General features: G+C 49.8%; 7 protein-coding genes across 7 annotated transcripts; 2 read left to right on the top strand and 5 right to left on the bottom strand.

Moving 5' to 3' along the window:
• The first annotated feature begins 1,321 nt into the window (after window positions 1–1,321).
• Window positions 1,322–2,523, top strand: F5J12DRAFT_822819 (Endoribonuclease L-PSP). The gene is made up of 6 exons (XM_051745364.1): window positions 1,322–1,379; window positions 1,431–1,589; window positions 1,644–1,741; window positions 1,842–1,973; window positions 2,034–2,169; window positions 2,484–2,523. The coding sequence occupies exons 2-5, from the start codon at window positions 1,487–1,489 to the stop codon at window positions 2,148–2,150; spliced, it is 450 nt and encodes a 149-aa protein (XP_051601538.1). The 5' UTR covers window positions 1,322–1,379; window positions 1,431–1,486; the 3' UTR covers window positions 2,151–2,169; window positions 2,484–2,523.
• Window positions 2,524–4,076: 1,553 nt separating this feature from the next.
• Window positions 4,077–4,709, bottom strand: F5J12DRAFT_891445 (uncharacterized protein; the record flags this gene model as incomplete). The annotated part of the gene is made up of 4 exons (XM_051747490.1): window positions 4,077–4,169; window positions 4,225–4,294; window positions 4,352–4,506; window positions 4,563–4,709. 4 exons carry the CDS (start codon window positions 4,707–4,709, stop codon window positions 4,077–4,079), a joined length of 465 nt encoding a protein of 154 aa, XP_051601537.1.
• Window positions 4,710–7,429: 2,720 nt separating this feature from the next.
• F5J12DRAFT_912319 (uncharacterized protein) lies at window positions 7,430–8,489 on the top strand. Its single transcript, XM_051749062.1, has 3 exons — window positions 7,430–8,106; window positions 8,164–8,233; window positions 8,289–8,489. Exons 1-3 carry the CDS (start codon window positions 7,748–7,750, stop codon window positions 8,379–8,381), a joined length of 522 nt encoding a protein of 173 aa, XP_051601536.1. The 5' UTR covers window positions 7,430–7,747; the 3' UTR covers window positions 8,382–8,489.
• Window positions 8,490–8,621: 132 nt separating this feature from the next.
• Window positions 8,622–9,445, bottom strand: F5J12DRAFT_822774 (uncharacterized protein; the record flags this gene model as incomplete). The annotated part of the gene is made up of 3 exons (XM_051745363.1): window positions 8,622–9,033; window positions 9,093–9,198; window positions 9,236–9,445. The coding sequence occupies 3 exons, from the start codon at window positions 9,443–9,445 to the stop codon at window positions 8,789–8,791; spliced, it is 561 nt and encodes a 186-aa protein (XP_051601535.1). The 3' UTR covers window positions 8,622–8,788.
• Window positions 9,446–9,971: 526 nt separating this feature from the next.
• Window positions 9,972–12,102, bottom strand: F5J12DRAFT_571352 (P-loop containing nucleoside triphosphate hydrolase protein). The gene is made up of 6 exons (XM_051740115.1): window positions 11,785–12,102; window positions 11,603–11,725; window positions 11,105–11,547; window positions 10,986–11,054; window positions 10,643–10,931; window positions 9,972–10,569 (listed from the first exon to the last, which is right to left on the bottom strand). The coding sequence occupies exons 1-6, from the start codon at window positions 11,925–11,927 to the stop codon at window positions 10,134–10,136; spliced, it is 1,503 nt and encodes a 500-aa protein (XP_051601534.1). The 5' UTR covers window positions 11,928–12,102; the 3' UTR covers window positions 9,972–10,133.
• Window positions 12,103–14,637: 2,535 nt separating this feature from the next.
• Window positions 14,638–17,682, bottom strand: F5J12DRAFT_781897 (P-loop containing nucleoside triphosphate hydrolase protein; the record flags this gene model as incomplete). Its single annotated transcript, XM_051742637.1, has 11 exons — window positions 14,638–14,861; window positions 14,939–15,165; window positions 15,234–15,317; window positions 15,348–15,545; window positions 15,599–16,018; window positions 16,092–16,380; window positions 16,435–16,504; window positions 16,625–16,997; window positions 17,054–17,176; window positions 17,234–17,461; window positions 17,522–17,682. The coding sequence occupies 11 exons, from the start codon at window positions 17,680–17,682 to the stop codon at window positions 14,638–14,640; spliced, it is 2,397 nt and encodes a 798-aa protein (XP_051601533.1).
• An 831-nt stretch (window positions 17,683–18,513) lies between these two features.
• F5J12DRAFT_781896 (uncharacterized protein) lies at window positions 18,514–19,884 on the bottom strand (the record flags this gene model as incomplete). The annotated part of the gene is made up of 5 exons (XM_051742636.1): window positions 18,514–18,683; window positions 18,747–18,822; window positions 18,909–19,139; window positions 19,195–19,457; window positions 19,833–19,884. 5 exons carry the CDS (start codon window positions 19,882–19,884, stop codon window positions 18,514–18,516), a joined length of 792 nt encoding a protein of 263 aa, XP_051601532.1.
• Between the last annotated feature and the right edge of the window lie 1,049 nt (window positions 19,885–20,933).

The following is a 20,933-nucleotide window of genomic DNA, read 5'->3' as shown; positions in this document are numbered from 1 at the left end:
TGGAGACCTTACCTGGTATTCAACTCATTGGAGATCGTATAGGCGCCAGCGGCCTATCTTGGAGCTCCCTTATCCACATCGTTGTCTTGCTCGTGATATAGTATAGGTACGAAACTACCATATCGTACGAGACAAACGTCGGCCAGATCCTGGTGCGATGGTATGCCTGCTGGAGTAGAAACGGCAGTGGTAGTGGTGGATTCATTGAGTGCCGCTCTGGAGGCTGCGAATGGCTGGAGAGTTGTTAAGGTCCCGATAACTGCTAGTTTTCGTGGCTGATCGAGAGCCTCTGCACCGAGGTCGTGATCGTCGTATTTCCGTTTGTTCATTCTTGGGTGGCTGTTCTCGTGGTTACCTTTGAAAAACACGGTTACAATTGACGGTAATGCTGGCTCTGGTGAAAAGCTATGGCCTGTTGTTTGCAGTCGCCGTGGTAAGCGGGACGTCTCGTCTTTACGTGATTTGTTGTCGTCGCCACCGGCAAAATGGCGACGCGTTACAGTCACGTGATGAGCCCAGAGTCAAATCCAACAACAATGTACATAGTTCGAAAAATTGGCAGGTGGCGATGCCGTGGGAACTTCCTTACAAGGAAAGGCCGCCCTCGGGCGGGTGGGCGGGGAGGGGGTTCGAGTGTTCGAGTGGGCCCTGCCGGGCATCGCAATGTCAGGGCTCCGGCGGGATGGCTCGGGAGGGTGCCGAGGCACTCTGTTCACGTCCTACACATGTTTATCTATGCTCTTAACCAACGAAAAGTGGGAAATTTGCATTGGGAATGGGTTGTAAAGTGCAAAGTCCATTGTAAAGTGTGCTAAGTGACTTAGCACTGGGAAATTTGCAGCCAGATAAGCAAATTTTCCCAGGCGGGAGGGCGGCCCGTGCCAATTTTTTTGCGAGCGCGCGTTCGCACGCATGCAGCCGAGCCTGAAGCGCAAGCGCCACACGCGAGGCGTGATCACGTGACCACTTCCCGCGCCCAAAACACCACTCATCTAGCAAATTTGGGTGGGTCTCTTTGCAGAATACCCATTTATTTCATGAATAATTACATGGCCAACATAGAGTGGCTTCCAGTAGCATTGAATTGAGTACAGATGTACAGGCAAGGGTTGTGCACAGCCCGCAAGTCTCCCGACCCTCACTTTCTCGCACAGGCGCCTTCCGCTTAGTCAGCGAATTTGCAGTGGCTGTAAGCACAGCCACCTGCAAATTTTTCGGAATAAACGTACTATGTAGATGCTATTACTGTAATACCTTGCATAGGCTGGGAGGAAGACAACAGATACCCTCGAAAGGTGGCATGATGCGGTACAAGGCAGTCCATAAGATCCCGGCTATTCCAAATGTCAGAACCTCTGGACTTGTTCGGCTGCGCTGGGTGCAGGCTAGCTAGATGTGGACGCCCTGGGTCCTGACGGGAAACTCGCTGTGTATAAAATGGCTGATAAGGCCTCCTCTCGCATCTTCAAACAACACCCTCAGTAACATGTCTGACGACGGATCAGTCGACACCAGCGCAACTTGTGGCACGACAACCACCAAAGAGGTTGTCTACACTGCCGACGCCATCCCACCCCTCAGCGTCTTCTGTGCGTGTCCCGATTCCATCATCTACTAAGCATCACTGATCCACGGATGAATAGCCCAGGCCGTGAAATCCAAAGGTCACGTCTACGTCTCAGGTTGCATCGGATGTGATTCCGAGTATCTGGTCGTCGAGGGGGGCATCCAAGCACAGACCGTGCGTGCTGCTTAATTTTGTTGTGTGATCTCCAATGCTGAAACCCACTCGCCCGCTGCCGCACACCCTATTTCATATCCTATCTGATCATGCTCGACAGCGCGCAGCCCTCGAGAACATCTCCAAGATCCTCGAGGCATCAGGGTCTGGCATGCAGCACGTCGTCAAAGTCACCGTATACCTCGTCCACATGGCCAGAGATTTCCTACACATGAACGAGATATACGAACAAGTACGTCCCATCACTCTCCCTGTCTCTGGATCGGTATGACCACCCACCAATGAACAACAGTTCTTCGCACATGAGACGATGCCCGCGCGTACGTGCATCGGTGTATCTGCTCTCCCGATGGGGGCATTCATCGAGATCGATTGTATCGCCGAGATCCCTGACACCAAGTCATCTTGATCGCTTTCGTCATCGTCGTTTCCCTCGTGCATATCAGTTAGAGTTGTGTCATGTATGTTTTCATGGACCTGGCCCGCATGGGTGGGTGTCCAGGTCGTCGTTGATCGGATGACTTGATGTTTGTTGTTGTCGCGTGTCCATGCTTCCTGTTCGACCTGCTTCTTGTACTACCATATCGTAATGATTGCCAATGTAACTAATGTCGACCAGTAAATGCCGTTCGATGGCGGGCCTAACCGCACTATGTTGGTGGTCCGTGGGTGCCTGCAGCTCTGCGTGGTGGAAATGCTCATGATTGAGAACATCTTGGACCGTAGAGTCTCGATCTCCACGATGCAATCTTACTGCATCAGTTGTGTACGATTCCAGCACATAGATAGAAGAAAGTAGAGAAGGTACATCTCACAGATCACCCGTAGAATCTGTTATATCCTACATCTCGCATAATCTCCGATATCTTGTCAATTGGAATGGCGGAGGGGAATTCCGGTCCCAGAGTGGAGAGAAAGAATGATCGCGGCAAGCCAGGCATCGCGAGGAGGAACGACAGGTAGGAGGGCTCAAAGTACGATGAACAACATTCCTTGGGTCATACAAAACACGTGTTGTTACACTCCAGACAAAAGTACAAAGCTGACCTTGTCACATCATTCCCTACGGAAAGGTTGGATTCTGGACAGCTGGAAAGGGAGGCAAAGAGGCGGTAGGGACATCGTAGCGATTACGGGGCGAAGGAGAATCTGGAAATAAGACGTGGATAATTGTCCCATACGTGGAAGATGCGGTGTGACGCTCGGGAAGGGGCTCTTCGCGTGGTAGAGCAGTCCATCCAACAGGCTCACCGCTCCTTTCGATCGTTTCGATACTAGGCATTATCGTATCGGTGTCCGGCCCTCTCGTGAATAACAAGCACCGGTAACTTACGTGAATGCGTTCTGAGCCTCTCTGAGATGATAACCCACTGCTTTGGGAGGTTCGTTCTCGAAGGCAAAGACGCGACCCTCTAGACCACGGATGTTTCATGTATCGACCGTGATGACATAGGTATTGTCCTCTCCGAGGACCGGCTCGATCGTAAACTGACTACCATAGGAGGGAAAGGACATTCGCCGGCGCGCAAAGCCTGCAGCCAGGTTTTTGTCGAATGGGGAAAATATCGACAAAAAGGCCGGAAGTGATTGGGTGCAACAGGATACTCACTTGCGCTCAAAATTGCCTGAATACAAGACCCCGCCGAATGAGAAAAATATCGACAAAGGTCATGATAAGCCTGGACTACCTGTCACGTTGCACGACAATCCCACATAATAGCGTTTCGTTGATATGGTGCATTTGGCAATTGACCGAGAAATGGTCCAAGGAACGGAACGCGGCCTCGACGAGTTCCTCCTGGACGGACTGCAAGTTGCAAGTGATGATGCATACGAGCACTGTGCTGCGATACTCCAAGAACTATTGAAGAAGTCAGAAAGACTGCGCGCGGCACGTGCTGAGCTGAAGCGGCAATTGAGTGTTTGAGGTTCCCACTGGTGTTTCTTCCTTCCTGTGTTTTTGCTTCACCAACCACTGGTCTGTCCTTTTGCTTATCTGAGTGTACTTGTTTTGACATTCGAGTAACGTTGCCACGAAGTGGGTGTGTTCTGGACCCGACCAGACACGCGATTTAATTATTGTCAACGAACTAGTATACTCTGGAAGTGGTGTCATGGGCGCAGTGAAGTTGTAAGGTATTACTATCTTTAATGTTGTCACGGGATGAGTGATCGCAAAAAGCTAGGCACCGCGAAGAAGAGCAACTGGTTCAACCCACGCAGGAGGCCCAAAGTATGGTGAAGTGACACCACACAACATTCTTTAGATCGTACAGGACACACATTGTTACAATTGTTACACTTCAGACACAACTACAGAGTAACCTTGCTCACATCACTCTAGAAGTACACGTGTCAATCTGAACAGCTGGGAAGGGAGGAATTGAGGGGGTTCGGATGGTCGAACAATCAGGGGGCTGAGGAGAATCTGGAAATATGGTGTGGATAATTGTTCCGTATGCGGGAGAAGCAGTAGACCATACCTGACGCTCGGGAAGGGGCTCTTCGCGCGGCGGAGCAGTCCATCCAAGAGGTCCACCCCTCCTTTCGATGCTAGGCATCATCGTATCGATGCGTGAGTCTCATGAATGCCAAGCACCGGTTACTCACGTGTATGCATTCTGAGGCTCTCTGTAGATGATAACCCACTCCTCGGCAGGTTCGTTTTCAAAGGCAAAGACACGCTCGTCTTGACCGCGAGTGTTCCTTTTGTCGACAAGGATAACATATGTGTTGTTCCCTCCATTGACCGGCTCGATCGTAAACTGACCAAACCAAGGTTAACCAAGTTCTTATAAACAATGCACAAGATGAGAGTTACCTTGGGAGGCACAACGCCTTCGGGGAGGACTATGACTGGAATGGGAGGCGGGGGGAAAATGAGTGGTACAATAATGGAAACACCGAGGTTTTCTTGGTCTGCCACAGAGGTGATGATGTACTGGCCATGCAGGAGCTCGTTAGCCATGTTGAAGATAATAGTAAAGCGGCTTGATTGGGGAAAGCAGCGACACCAGGCCGCCCTTTTATCCTCTGAGGACCCGAGTACCTTCAAGGTCTTCGGAAGGCCGTGGACTCCACCCATCAAGGTCATGAGGGCAATTTCATTTTCAACACTACTGGATTAGAACAAGCTCTGATGGAATGTTCTACGCAGTGCCGAAGAGGCATACCAAGATAGAGAAATCGATGCGAAGCCAGGAGTACTGCACCATGAATATTGCGGGAAGCCGGATACCCGACGGAGGCGCAAAATCAGTCCTAGATCGGGTGTAAGTTGTAATCAAACCCTGCTCGTGCTATCACGCAAGTTTGCGCGGTGCGCACTCCATGCAACAGGGGTGTCGTTGGAATAAACTGACTTACCTTGGGGTCTCACGTTGCTCGGGGTCCACTGAAGATCACTAGCGTTTTTGACGCAGAAGTATTTCTGGAATGCCGCACAGAGGTTAGTTCTCTACGACAACACCCCTAGAGGACCACGTACTAATTCAGATGTTCGTGAAGGACATCTTTACCAAGCAATCACTCCATGACCTGGCGCGTATTGTGGGGAACTTACCCCATCGGAGATCGTCCTTCATCCACACTGCTGTCTTGCTCGCGATAGGGTATGGGTACGAAACTACCATATTGTATAAGCTAGACGTCGACCAGGTTCCAGTGCGATGGATATCCGAAATTGCTCCAGGTCGGCGTAATCGAGTGGAGAATCCAAACAAGGAACTTCTGATTCTTGTATTTCAAAGATTTCGGAACTTTACGATTGAAGCCACTCCCACGTGTACCAAGATGGCAGCGAGCGAGAATTACGAAATTCGTCTGCATACCATCATGTTCAGAAAGTCCAGGCTGCTACCCCAGAGTCCAATTAAATGTCGAACGTTGCTTTTACACGATCTAGGTGCATGGGCCAACTCTGTCACCAGAGCCCGGGTTCTTCTTCCCGGTGCTTATAGGGTCCCCGGTGAGACGGTCGCTGCATTGAGATGAGCTCGATGATTATGTACCGTAGCTTGGCTATCCAAACGTGTTTGTTGATACCAAGTACTATCGTCTTCCCTCGGTGACCAGACTGGGTCGAGACAACGACCAGTTATTTCCAGTAATAGTTTATTGGCAGGTCCCAAAAGCTACGATGGTAATCAGTCGAGTATCATAAGGGGTATTTGGAGTCAACTTCTGGAAGGCCTCACAGTTGATTGATGGTTTGCATTGGAGTACGACCTAATTCTGCGACGTGCCTGCGGTCCAAAAGCATTCATACGGAGCATCATAGCATGGCCGCCTTGCCTCGACGTAAATCCCTTGAGCACATGCGGATCTAAGACTGAACGAACGTTTAGCTTTTGAAGGTGTCTGGGGCTGCGTCGCCCTCCGCATGGTGATTTGGAAGCCTCAACGCATGTTACCCCGTCCGCGTTTGAGTTTTCCTAAGATTAGAGTGCGTTCCACTCGCGCGAGCTAGGTCAGATATTGCAGCATGGACGACAACACAACAAAGGGGGAGTGAATTGAGTACTTACATATCTCGGGCCTTGAAAAACCTTACAAAAACCTGCACAACTTGACTCAACCTCTCCACATATCCTAATTCCTTCGTTACAACAGCTGTGCATATCGAGCCAACTGAAAAATCAACTCTGATGGGAGCGCCATCGCCCTTACTAGGCTGTCGCCCATTTGTTGGCTAAACGACTGGAGGGTTGACTGAGGCAAAACGTTTCTGCGTGGAGATGGGGTTGCAGCGTGTGCCCTCCCCTGGGATACTTACTGTCATTGTTTGAAACTGAACTCAAGAGCCACACCACGCGGCTGAAATGAGCCCCTCGCCCCACAAGCGCATCACCACCTATCTGACGAAGTGTCTTCTCCAATGTGTTCCCACCTACGATCCTTGAACTTCTCCAAGCGCGAATTAAGTTTGAAGTTGTGTCCAAAGTATGTAAATCCCAACAACATTTTTTCCCTCCACATCTGGAGGGACACTGTGCAGCTGGGAGGAAGAACCCGGGCTCTGGCGACTGAAGTTGACCCTGGTACCAAGGTCATGTAAAAAGCAATGTTTGACATTGATGTCGTTTTTGGTATGTAGCAGCCTGGACTCTATTAACTGAAGCGCTGACATCCGGTCACACCTCGCACCTGACTTTTACTTCCGAACATCTCTACAATCGCAAAGTTCCGAGGGATCTTTGAAATGCGAATACTAGAAGCTCCGAATTTTGTTGCTCCATTCAAATATGTCAACCTGGCGCAATTGTGGGCACCAGTGCACCGCCAGGGACCTGGTTGGCGTTTAGCTCGTACAATATGGTAGTTTCGTACCCATCCTATATCGCGAGCGAGTCAACGATGTGGATAAGAGACGATCTCCAATGGGTTCAGCACTAGGTAAGTTCCTCACAAAACGGCCAGGTTACGGAGTGATTATCTGGGTAGAGTATCCTTCACAATCATCCCACTCAGCAGATGGTCATCCGAGGGTATGTCGAGAGAACCAACCCCTGCGCGGCATTCCGGGAAGACTTCTGTGTCAAAAACGCTAGTGGTCTTCAGTGTACCCCAAGTAAAGTGGGATCCCAAGGTAAGTCCTCGCTCCTACGATACCCTTGTTGCATGAAGTCTCTATTGCGCAAACTTGCGTGACAGCACGAGCACGATTCTATGACAACTTATATCCGATCTAGGACGGTTTTTGCGCCCTTCGTCTGGTCTTCGGTTCCCGCAATATGCAATGCAAATTGACGCACAAGTCCTCCAGTAAGGTGCCGTACCTCAGGCTTCGCATTGATCACTCTATCCTGGTATGCTTCTTCAGAACATTCCATCAGAGCTTGTTCTAATCCAGTAGTATTGAAAATGAAAGTGTCCTCATGACCTTGACGTGTGGAATCCAAGGCCTTCCGAAGACCTTGAAGGTACAGGTACTCAATCCTCAGAGGATAAAAGGGCGATGGGGTGTCGCTGCTTTCCGAACGAAGCCGCCCAACTATTATCTTCAACATGGCTGACAAGCTTCTCCACGGCCAGTACATCATCACCTCTGTGGCAGACAATGAAAACCTTGGCGTTTCTAATATACCGCCTATTCCTATTTTTCCCCCGCCTCCCATTCCAGTCATAGTCCTCCCCGATGGAGTTCTGCCTCCCAGGGTAATTCTCATCTTGTGCGTTGTTTATCAGAACCTGGTTGACCTTGGTTTGGTCAGTTTACGATCGAGCCGGTCAATGGAGGGAACAACACATACGTTATCCTTCTCGAGAAAAGGAACACCCGCGGCCAACGAGCGTGTCTTTGCCGTTGAAAACGAACCTGCCGAGGAGTGGATTATCACCTACAGTGAGCCTCAGAATGCATACACGTAAGTTACCAGTGCTTGGGATCAATGAGAGTCACGCATCGATTCGATGATGCCCAGCATCGAAAGGAGGGGTGAACCTCTTGGATGGACTGCTCCGCCGCGCGATGAGCCCCTTCCTGAGCGTCAGGTATAGTCCACCGCTTCTCCTGCATATGGAACAATTATTTACATCATATTTCCAGATCTTTCTCCGCCCTTTAATTGTTCAACCATCCGAACCCCCTCGATTCCTCCCTTCGCAGCTGTTCAGATTGACACCTGTACCTCGGGAGTGATGTGAGCAAGGTAACTTTGTAGTCGTGTCTGAAGTGTAACGATTGTAACAATGCGTGTCCTGTATGATCTAAAGAATGTTGTGTGATGTCACTTCACCGTTCTTTGAGCCCCACTGCGTGAGTTGGACTAGTCGCTCTTCGCAGTACCTAGCTTTTTGGAATCCTGCGACAACATCGAGGATAGTAATACCTTCCAACTTCACTGCACCCAGGACACCACTTAAAGAATATACTAACTGGTTGACAATAATTGAATCGCATTTCAGGTTGGGTCAAGAGCACACGCACTTCGTGGCAACGTTACTCGAATATCAAAACAAGTACATTCAGTTAAGCAAAAGGCAGACCAAGTGGTTGGCGAAACAAAGGGACAGTACAGAAGAGGCAAACAAACACCAGTGGGAACCTCAAACACTCAACCGCGTCAGCTCAGTACGTGCCGCACGCAGTCTTTCTAACTTCTTCAATAGTTCTTGTCTCTTCGATGCGATGGCCGCAGGTTCTTGGAGCATCGCAGCACAGCGCTCGTGTGCACCATCACCTGCAACTTGCAGTCTGTCCAGGAGGGCCTCGTCGAGGCCGCGTTCCATTCCTCGGACCATTTCGTGGTCAATTGCCAAATGCACCATGTCAACGAAACGCTTGTATGCAACTGTCAATGAATGTCATCAGCTTTCGTCGTTCGGATTGGAAGAATTACAAGGTATACACCTTGAAAATACCCTCGGACGCTCGCCATTATTCCCAGCGCCACCTCCAATGGGTCCGGGGGTAGCAATCTGGGCAAATCATCAACTGTCGCAGAGATTCCGAGCTCCTTCAGCGTCGACAGCGCCCTGTTCACAGGTCTCCACTCTATTCTGGTCGACCGCCAGTTGTCGAATGTTGGACATGATATCCTGGTTATTTTCTCTGCAGCCTCTGTAGTATGCGAGGAACTTGTCACGATAGTCGGTGTAGTAATGAGTATTCAGAGTTGCAGGCGCTCTCTCCACTTGAAGTAACCAATTCACTTTCTCCTTCGCGCGAGTTGCAGCTAGGTCAAGGTGGTCGCAAACGATCATCCTTGGATGACTCAGTATGCGACGCCTATGTAAGGCAAACCGATTACTTACAGCACGCGTTCCTTGAGGCCACCCTTCCCCAAACGTGCGAAATGGTCATCCACCATTTTCCCGACGCGTTCCTTAATAGTGCTATGTACAATGTCAAAAAGGTCGATGGCGGGTTCTTGCCATTTCTTCACTATCATGGAAATATAGGCCGCTTGGACAACGAAGGGATAATAATCAGGCAGTTCACGTGTGCGGCCGCTGTATTGTGAAGAGTTAATGAAACACTCTGGAGGAATAGAACTAAGACCGACTTCTGGGCTCTTCGCATGACCTCGTCAATGTATATGGGATTGTCGTGCAACATAATAGGTAGTCCAGGCTTATCATGACCTCTGTCGATATTTTTCTTATTCGATGGGGGCTTGGATCCAGGACAATTTTGTCCGCAAGTAAGTATCCTGCTGCACCCGATCACTTCCGGCCGCTCTGTCGATGTTTTCCTCAGTCTGGCAAAAGCCTGGCTGCAAGTTTTGCGCGCCGCTGAGTATCCTTCCCCTCCCATGGATCGGGAATAGGGGCCGTGAGATAGACTTCGTGTTTGACGTTGGCGAAATGAGGTCGTGGGGATTGTACAAGCCCATTCTCGTCAGGGGTTCCTTTACGATCCTCCAAAAATATCGAGGCGAACCCGTTCATGTTATGATGAATTTCGCCCATAGCCTTGGTAGATGGCTCTAACGGTAATTTTAGCAGGGCGACGACGCATAACAGGTGATGGACCGGGCTCGTCGTCATCACCTTCATCCGTTTGGTCAACAGTTTCCTCATTTGACAAAAACTTGATGGCGGGCAATTTTGTTCGCCTGCGAGTATCTTTCCGCTCCCATGGCACGAAATTAGGAGCCGTGGAATATATCTCTCGTTTGAACTTTTCAGAATGGGTTCGGATTGTTTGCACAAGTCCGTTTTCGTCCGGGGTGCCTTTAAGACACTCCGAAACCTCCCTGGTGAACCCATTCAGGACATGATGGATTTCGCCCACGGGATTGCTCGACGGCTCTGGCGGCAGTTCTCCAAGTTCACTCTGCACTTGTAGTATTACCTCCTGCAGTTCTTCTTGAATCTCAGGGAGTCTGCATACGCACACCCATTAGCATGATCTGGTATAGCACCCATAAACAAGGTTAACACGGATATACAACACACCTTCTGGCGATTAACTCTGCAAGGATTGCACTGAGTCGCTCTGTAAGACTGCTGGTGCCAAGGAACCGGTGTAGATGTGAATCGAGGCTGGACCATGGTTTTGTTGTTGCAAAGAAGTCTCTCTCCATGCTCCGAGCGCCAACCCAGTTTATCCCCTGGGAAATATCATGAGAGCTTGGCTGCTTGACACAATACCAGTTGTTATCAAGCGGTTCAACTTCGTTTCGGATGAGACGGATCCATGATTCTTCTTCGCCACGGGGAATGCGATCTGGTTTCGTGAGGACACCTACCATGTGACGAGGTTAACGGAGCAGAGGGGGAGAGAGTCGCTGTGACTTACCTACTGTACGCTTCCCCTCTGGATCATGTTGCTTTGCAAGGTGATGCGCCCCTTGATTCTCAAAATCCGCTATAGAAAACATCAATGCTTGTATGCATTCAATGGATGGTAAGACTCGCTTTCGCAAGCAACCGTGAGAAGGATCAGACAGCTTGGCTTCTCGATGTATGATGTGACGAGGTCTTTCACTAACTTGATGTCGTTGACATTACCTGCAAGTCCAACGCTCGCGATAAGCCCAGGCAAATCGACAAACGACAGGTCAGCGAGCTCTCGACCACTAATCTCCAAGGAAACGTAGTTGCGTGAAAATGATATTTCATTTCCACCTGATGGGACCTTGACAACTTCGAGGAATTTTTCATGGTCGGTGTTTGAGTTCAAAATTGCACACTGTGCCCGGCGAATACGCTCTTCTACATGAACCTTATCAGGGATGGGGTCACCAAACGGTATGATGATGGGTTTAATGGGTGAGCCACGTTCGTCTGTAATAAAGTGAAGTTTGACGACGCAAGTCCAAGGTGTGTCTGCTTGTGTAAGCTTGCACTCCGTAGGACACCTCCATGGACGGGGATTGTCACTGACTAGGAGTGACCAGAGGTTGAATAACATACCTTGTGCAAGTGCCCTGAGAACGAGGAAGGGTGATGCCAGAAATTGATTCGATAAGGGATGATTTGCCTGCACTTTGATTGCCGATGACCGCAATCATAGGGAGGTCAATATCCCTCTGAACCCTGGTACAAGAACCAATCTATGTGTCGGTTGGCATGCAGCACGAGGGATGTACACGTACCCTGTATTACGAAGGCGGTTGATTAGGTCCAGCATGGCACGACGCTGGCTCGCAGTGGCAGGGTCGGAAAGTCCGACACCGCCATTGGTGCCAGCAGATGGAAGCGAGTCTAAGAATGCGAGGCGCGGAAAGGACGGCATCATTGTTGGGGGGATAATTCATGCGACTGGTGGATCCTGTTTTTATGTCATGGGCATATGCAGTGCGGCCAACTCCTATTGATCAATAGAACTCCTATAAAGAAGGTTGGGGATAATGAAAAACACGAGGATATATGTCAGCTAGATGTGCAGAACTCTGCGGTGTGGACAGCGTGCACTGCCTGTGCCTATGGTACACAAGCAGATTTCCCCATTTTCGTCTCGACTTGTCTTGCAATGGCCTGCAGAAGCTCATCATCATACAACAGGTGGGTCTACGGCCACGTCTCGCCTGGGTGGTTGGACCATAAGTAAATAAGTGATCAGATGCGGTCGACAATAGTAAAGAACACGAGGCGAACTTTCCATTCCATCAATTGCCGCAGCATTGACACCCACAGCGCCCCAGTCAGAAATCAGCGCATCAGCTCCATAGTGACCTATCGCCTCGCCCCATGATAGTTTCCTTTTCTCCCTTGTACATATGACCTCGTATTCAACATCATTAGAAAGTCCAGACTAGTACCACAGATGAGTGCAATGTCGAGCATTGCTTTCACAGACCTTGCTGCAAGTTGCTACAGTAAGATAAGCTCGGTGATTTAATCTGATGTGCAAACCTTAAGATGGCGGACCCGTGATGATCCGCCACTATCAAGATGGAAGAGGCCACATCGCAGTTGACTGCTGAGCGCTGAGAGGTCATGAAGTTACTCTTCAGCTGAAACGTGTTTGGCTAGCCAAAGCCTACGATTTACGGCGTGGTGGCATTTCTCTCGCTGACTCCGTTGGCGCATGAATAGCTCAGCGGAGTGGAGAGGGAGAGCTGATTATGTAATTTGGGTATGCCTATTTGTGTCTGGCGGCACACGAAGTAACTAATGCATCTACCGAATAAATGATACGGAGCCGCGGGTCGGTGCAACCAGCGTGACGTCTCGCAGGATTTTTTTGCACCCAATCTAGGATTGATTTTGCATCTTCGTCTGATATCTGGGTTCCACAATATGCAATGCAAGTTGGCGATCAAGTCCTCCTGCGTGACGCCACACCTCTGGCTTCACAATCATTCCTCTGTTCTGGTACGTTGCTTCTTCCGTGCGCGCAGAAAATTTCGTCAAAGGTTGCTCTAATCGAATGCTGGTCGAACGCGCAAGTGCACTCGTTACCTAGAGGGTGGAATGCACGGGCTTCCGAAGACTTTGAAGACACTCGGTCCTCAGAGGATAAAACGGTGACAAGCTGTCAGTGCTTCTTCCAGTCAACGTGCTCGACTATTATCTTCAACATGGCCAACAGGCTCCTTCCCGGTCAGTACTTCATTGCCTCTGTTGCAGGGAAAGAAAACCTCGGCATTCCTATAGTCGCGTGGCCGCCTCTCATTTACCCCCCACCTCCTGCTCTAGTCAAAGTCCTTCTTGGTAGAGTTTTGCTTCCTAAAGAAATTCTCATGTTGTGCGTCATTTACAAAGGCTTGACTGACCGGGTTTCCCTAGTTTACGGTCGACCTGGCCCTCGGAGTGGACAATACCTATGTCGTCACGATCGAGGATAAGGGCACCCGCGTGTAGACTTTAGTAGCGTCTTTGCCTTCCTCTTCAGAGAACCCCAGAATGCATAGGCGTAAGTTACTGGTGCATGGGGTTGAGGAGAGCATCGGATACTGATACAACGGTGCCTAGCATCGAAGGGAAGACCGAACGTCTTTTATGGACTGCTTCGTCGCACGAGTATCCCCTGCCCGAGCGCCAGGTATGGTCCACTTCTTCTCCCATGTGTGGGACAATTATCCATATCCATAGTATATTTCCAAAAACGTCTCCGCGACCTGGTCATTCAACCATTCAACCACCTGTTTTCGACCCCTCGCTGCCATTCGGATTCGAAACTGTGCCTAAGCAGTGATGTGAATAACTCAATTTTATACCCTTGCCTGGAGTGTAATGATACGTAACGTCAAAAGATATTGGGTGATTCAGTGCACTTTGAACCCTCCTACATGGGTCGAACCTGTCGCGGGGCCTGGCTTTCTGCGGTCACACCACGTCTTGTGGCAACGCTGAAGATGATAAACACTTTCCGACTTCCCCGCGCTCACTAATATATGAACTGACGGCCATTGAATCATCGCCTGGGGGAGTAATACCTTAGCTACACGCCACGCCTAAATAATGTTCCGGCTCTGAACTTCTGCGCAATAGAAGCCAAGACGCTTCGCACAGTAGTTATCACCGTGATGCCTCTAGTGCACTGGTCCATACATTGAGAAGCACACAGGATACTCGACTTATCGCTCCGCTGCTAGGGAGACGGCGCCTCCTGAAGACCGATGTTCCCCCGTGAAACCAACTTGTCTCCGCAGGTCGTTGTACAAAACGCACCTGGTTCGCAACTGCAGGCGGAAGCAGCCACCAAGAAGGGCATCGGGTTATGTGTGTGTCAATCGATTGTTATGGGGAGGGTCACTGGTAAAATAGTCAGGCGTTGTCACCACTTACAGAATATACTGGGTCGCTGACAGTAATGGAGTCGGATTTGAGGTCGAGACAACAGTACATGTGCCTCGCAGCCATGTCATTCAACTTTCGAAGTGAATTCAATTGTGAATCAGATAAGCAAAGGGCGGCCCGGCCGTTAGTGAAGCAAAGACACAAAAGAACTCGAGAGAGACAAGCTCAATGATTGCAACTATCAAACAGTCAACCGCTTCAGTTCAGTAGCGTGCCGCACGCAGTCTCTCCAACTTCTTTGTCAGTTCCTGTCTCTTCGATGCAATAGCCGCAGGTTCTTGAAGCATCGCAGCGCAGCGTCCATGTGCATCAGCACCTGTGACTTGCAACCCATCCAGGAGAGCCTCGTGAAGGCCGCGTTCCAGTCCTCGGACCATTTCATAGTCGATTGCTAAGGGCACCATGTCAATGAAACGTTTGTATGCAACTGTCAACGAATGCATATTAGCTTTCTTCGTTCACACACACACACATATACATATATATGAATCATAAGGTATTCACCTTGAAAATATCCTTGGACGCTTGCCATTATTCCCAGCGCCACCTCTAACGGATCAGAAGGTAGCAATCTCGTCAGATCATCGACTTGCGTTGAGATTCCGAGCTCTGTCAGCGAAGAGAGTGCCTTGTTCACGGTCTCCACTCTATTCCGGTCGGTTGCCAGTTTTCGAATGTTGGACATGAGATCATAGTTATTGTCCTCTGCAGCCTCTGTAGTACGCGAGGAACTTGTCACGATAGTCGGTGTAGCAATGAGTGTTCAGAGTTCGCCGGCATTCTCTCCACTTGAAGTAACCAATCAATTTTCTCCTTCGCACGAGCCGCAGCCAGGTCAAGATGGTCGTAAACGACCATCCTTGGAGGGCTCAGTGCGTGAAGCCTACTCTGCAAAGCAAACAAGGTTACTTACAGCACAGCTTGCTTGACGCCACCCTTCCCCAAATGTGCGAAATGGTCATCCACTATTTTCCCGACACGTTCCCTGATAATGCTATTTACAATGTCGAAAAGGTCGATGGCAGGCTCTTGCCATTTCTTCACTATCATCGAGATGTAGGTTTCTTGAACAACGAAGGGATAATAATCGGGCAGTTCACGTGTACGGCCACTGTATTGTAAAGGGTTAACAGAACACTCGGGAGGAATGGAAATGAGACCGACTTCTTGGCACTTTGCATGACCTCGTCGATATATATGGCGATGCTACACAGAGTGGCAGGTAGTGGACCATGCTCATCATCGTCACTTTCATCCCCTCGGCCAACATTTTCCTCATTTGACAGAAACTTGATGACGGGCAATCTAGGGTGCCGGTGAGCATCTTTCCGCTCCCATGGCATGAAACTGGGAGCCGTGGAATAAATTTCTCGTTTGAAGTTTTCAAAATGAGTTCGGATTGTTTGCACAACTCCATTTTCGTCGGGGGTGCCTTTGAGACACTCTGAAACCTCCTTGGTGAACCCGTTCAGGACACGATGGATTTCGCCCACGGGGTTACTTGACGGCTCTGGCGGCAATTCTCCAAGTTCACTCTGCACTTGTAGTATTACCTCCTGTAGTTCTTCTTGGATCTCAGGGAGTCTGCATGCGCACACCCATTAGCATGATCTGGTATGGCACCTACAAAGAAGGTTAACACAGGTATGCAACACACCTTCTGGCGATTAACTCTGCGAGGATTGCACTGAGCCGCTCTGTAAGTCTGCTGGTGCCAAGGAACTGATGTAGATGCGAATCGCGACTGGACCACGGTTTTGTTGTTGCAAAGAAGTCTCTCTCCATATTCCGAGCGCCAAGCCAGGTTATACCCTGGGAAATATCGTGCGAGCTAGGCTGCTTGACACAATACCAGTTGTTTTCAAGTGGTTCGACTTCGTTTTGGATGAGGCGGATCCATGATTCTTCTTCGCCAAGGGGAATGCGATCTGGTTTCGTGAGGACACCTGCCAAGTGGCAAGGTTAACGGAGCAGAAGGGGCGAGGGTCGCGGTGACTTACCCACTGTACGCTTCCCCTTCAGGATCATATTGCTTCGCAAGGTGATGCGCCCCTTGATTCTCAAAATCCGCTATGGAAAACATCAATGCTTGTATGCACTCAATGGATGGTAAGACTCGCTTTCGCAAGCAACCGTGAGAAGGATCAGACAGCTTGGCTTCTCGATGTATGATATGACGAGGTTTCTCACTAAGTCGATGTCGTTAGCACTACCTGTACGTCCAACGCTCGCGATAAGCCCAGGCAAATCGACAAACGACAAGTCAGCGAGCTCTCGACCACTGATCTCCAGGGAGACGTAGTTTCGTGAAAATGATGTTTCATTTTCTTCTGCTGGAACCTTGACACCTTCGAGAAATTTTTCATGGTCGGTGTTCGGGTTCAAAATCGCGCTCTGTGCCCGGCGAATTCGCTCTTCTACGTGAGCCTTATCGGAGATGGGGTCACCAAACGGTATGATCTTGGGTTTAATGGGTAATCCATATTCGTCGGTAATGAAATGAAGTTTGATGACGCAGGTCCATCGTGTGTCTGCTCGCGTAAGCTTACACTCCGTAGGGCACCTCCATGGACGGGGAGTGTCACCGACTACAATGGAATGAGAAGTTGAATAATGTACCTTGTACAAGTGCCCTGAGAACGAGGAAGGGTGATGCCAGAAATTGATTCGATGAGGGATGATTTTCCCGCACTCTGATTGCCAATGACAGCGATCATAGGGAGGTCAATATCCCTCTGAACCCTGGAACGGGAGCAAATCTATGTGTCGGCCGGCATACAAGGTGAGGGACACACACACCCTGTGTTACGAAGGCGGCTGATAAGGTCCAGCATGGCACGCCGCTGGCTCGCAGTGGCGGGGTCAGACAGTCCGACGCCGCCATTGGTGCCAGCAGATGAGAGTGAGTCTGGGAATACGCTGTTAGTAGAGGGTGTGGAGGACATCGTCGTTGGGAAACCTGATTGGCGAATTGAGCTTTTAACGTAGTCGTGAACATTGTGGGAAAGTTTGGAGTGCGGCCAAGTTCTATTGATCAGTAGGCTCCAAAAAAGAAGGGATGTGAGAACAAGAGGGAAACACACATACCCTGTGTTGCGAAGGCGATTGATGAAATCCATCGTGGCACGGCGCTGTCTCGCAGTGGGGAGGTCAGACGGTTCGACACCGTCATTGGTGCCAGCAGATGGGAGCGACTCGGAGAATACACTGGCCACAATATCGCTGTTAGTAGAGGGTGTGGGGGACATCGTCGATGGGTATCCTTGTTAGCGGATCGAGCTTTTAATGTAGTCGTGGACTTTCGGGGGGCGTTTGAAGTGTGGCGGAGTTCTATTGATTGGTAGATTCCTAATAAGGGTGATGACAATAATTATAGGGTATAAGAACATGAGGGAAACACGCATACCCTGTATTGCGAATGTGATCGATGAGGTCCAGCATGGCTCGGTGCTGGCTCACAGTGCATGGACAGAAAGTCCGACACAGCCATTGGTACCAGGGGATGGGAGCATGCTGAGAATACAGTTGTCGCAATTTCACTGCCAGTGGAAGGCATGATGGACATTGTTGCTGAGGGATCAAGCTTTTATGTAACATCACGGTAGACGTGAATATTATCACAAGGGGCGTTTAGAGCGCAGCCAAGTTCTATTGATCGACGGACTCCCCAAAAGAAGGGTGGGATACAGAACGTTGCAGTGGGCTATGTGCACTGCCCATGATACACAAGCAAACTTCATCAGCTTCGTCTCGGCTTCTCCTGCAGCAGCTTCGAGTAACTCACCATCATACAATAGATGTCTGCAGTCACTGTCTCGTCTGGGTAGTTGGATCATAAGTGGCCGGGTACGGGCGACAATAATGAAGAGCACGAGACGAACCCTCCATTCAACTGTCGCAGCATTGACCCACAGTGTCCGAGGAACCGCGCAGAGAACAGACACGAGTCAGGGATCAGCGCAACCAAACTAGGACTTGTCGCCTTATCCTGCGAAGTCTCCTTTTCTCCTTCGTACGACGTGGCACCCACGGCTGAGCCTCGTTAGGGTAGTGTAGAACATCCGATTCAGATTTCATATCTACACTGCACGAGTCCCTGTTTCCTCGAAGATGGCGAATTCCAAGCTGCTGGCGTCTCCACTTTCACATATTGTGTAGTGCGTGAAATCGCGGTTACCAAGAAAACTCTGCAGTACTTGGCGCCATATGCAAGTCCGAGGGAGAGCTTCAGCGCACGGTCGCGATGATCCTGCAAAAGAAACTCAGCAACGATAAGTAACGCTCCCACAAAAACTACCATGCACATATATACCTTTCGCTACAGGCCCCGAGTTGGACCGCCGCTTCTCGCGCTTCTCGCTCGGACTGCTTTTGTTCCTTCTGAAGAACTGCCAGTGAAGTGAGTCACACGGTGCGTTGTTCCCATCTTGTACACGGGTTGTGATGGGCAGTACAACATTATTACTCGACTTACTATAATGCACGTGGCTTTGGAGACCTGCCCGTTAAGTAAAATGTCCGAGGAAGGCCCGTAATCTGGGTCAAGGGGAGAAGATGGTTCACCGAAGTTCGACCCTCGTTTGGCTGGTTGGCATCGCTGCAGGCTTCGACCACGCTGCAACCGCAGAGAAACTTCATGGCCACTTGGCGTCCAAGTTCGACACAGTCTTTCCTCCCATTTTGATAGTGGCGACTCATCACGGGACTACCATCATACAGGTTGTGCGTCAGATTGGTCATCGAGCTTATCCTTATCTTACTGTAGCGACTTGCAGCAAGGTCTGCGAAAGGGATGCTCGACATTGGACCCGTTTGTGGTACTGGTCCGGGGTTTCTAAATGATGTTTAACACGATGGTATGTTGACGGATTGCTCCAATCTGACTTGCTGATTGGCACCGGCACACTTGCCAACCTGGCTTTCACTCCCATACGTATTTGTCCAGAACCGTAAGTTTCTTCGGATCTTTGAAATGTGGGGATCAGGTGTTTGCGTTTCCTCAGAGACCATGCGTTCGGCCTCTCTATTCAAATACGACGACCTGGCGCACTATCTGGTTGGCATTTTACTCATACGCTTCGTACTCATGCCATGGTACGATCTGATCAAGAAATCGAGGGTTTACAAGATAATCCGGTGCTGGCGTCTATACGATCTCCCATTAGTTGAACCCAGGTAAGTTCGCCCCCAAGTTTTTCCAATAGTGCCATGTCAGAGTGACTGATTGGACAGAAGTGTCCCTCGTTCCGCTCATCACGAAGCACCTCCAGCCGACCGAATCAGGGCATGGTCACATTGGTCCTCCACGGGTATGTAGCAGAAAGCCGAGAGATCAACCTCTGCGCTATCCACGAAAGCTTACGTGTGAACGGTACGAACAATATGTGACGAAACACACCTAGCACCGAGCTGTCAATGCTTCGTGTTTCACCCTCGCCATCCTTTGACATGTATAAATATATGACCACCTCTACTTCATTTTCCTTCCGGTATTAATTAAGCCCTTGTCATCGTTACTCCCCCAGTTTCGACCTTCTATCTTTCTTCAGCCTCTGTACGTTAGGTCGACGACCCATAAACCTCGTTCTGGCGCGCTTCGGAAGGTTGCCGTGACAAAATGTGTGTTCTGTGCTTTCGCGAGTTACAAAGGAGGCCTAGCCATCAATAGTGAAACAGTTAGGCGTATCACCATCTGTAGAGTATACTATTGGAACCGGATTTCAGGTCGAGATAAGGGCACGCGCGCTTTGTGGTAACATCATTCAAGTTCCAAAGTAACTACACTGTCAGTCCGAGGAGTAAAAGGCGTTCTGGCAGTCAGTGAAACAAAGCCAGAGAACTCGGAGAAAAGAAGCTCAATCATTGCAACATTGAACAGCCAATCGCTTCAGTTCAGTAAATTCCTGTCTCTTCGATGCAATGACTGCCACAGGTTCTTGAAGCACAACAGCGCAACACTCGTTTGCATCCTCACCCATTACTTACAACCCATCTAGGAGAGCCTCGCGAAGACCGCATTCCATTCTTCGGACCATTTCAGTGGTCAATTGCCAAGGGCTCCATGTCGACGAAACGCAGGCAGGCGACTGTAAACTGAACGTGTATCAACTATCTTGGCTTGAATAAAAAATTATCAGGTGCCTTGCGTTTACTAGCATGTGAACCGATGCCCATTGAATCATCGCTCTGAGTAATACCTGAGCTTTACACGATGTCCAAAATAATGTTTAGGCTCTAGACTTCTGCTCAACAGAAGCTAAGACACCCTGCACAGCGGCCATCACCCTGATGCCTCTAGTGCACTAGTCCATATATTGAGAAACACACAGGAAACTCAGCTTATCGCTTCACCCCTAGGGAACTGGCACCTCCTGAGAACCAGTACTGCACCGTGAAACCAACTTATTCCCGCAGGTCGCCGTACAAAACGCACCTGTGACACAACTGCAGGCGGAAGCAGTACAGCCAAGAAGGGTATCGGGTTGTGTGCACGTCAATC

This window comes from Pisolithus orientalis (assembly GCF_024613125.1).
Source record: "Pisolithus orientalis strain OTSU chromosome Unknown F5J12scaffold_9, whole genome shotgun sequence".
NCBI lineage: Eukaryota > Fungi > Basidiomycota > Agaricomycetes > Boletales > Pisolithaceae > Pisolithus > Pisolithus orientalis.
Note: the sequence above shows the minus strand (reverse complement) of the source record. Positions and strands in the feature narration are given on the sequence as shown.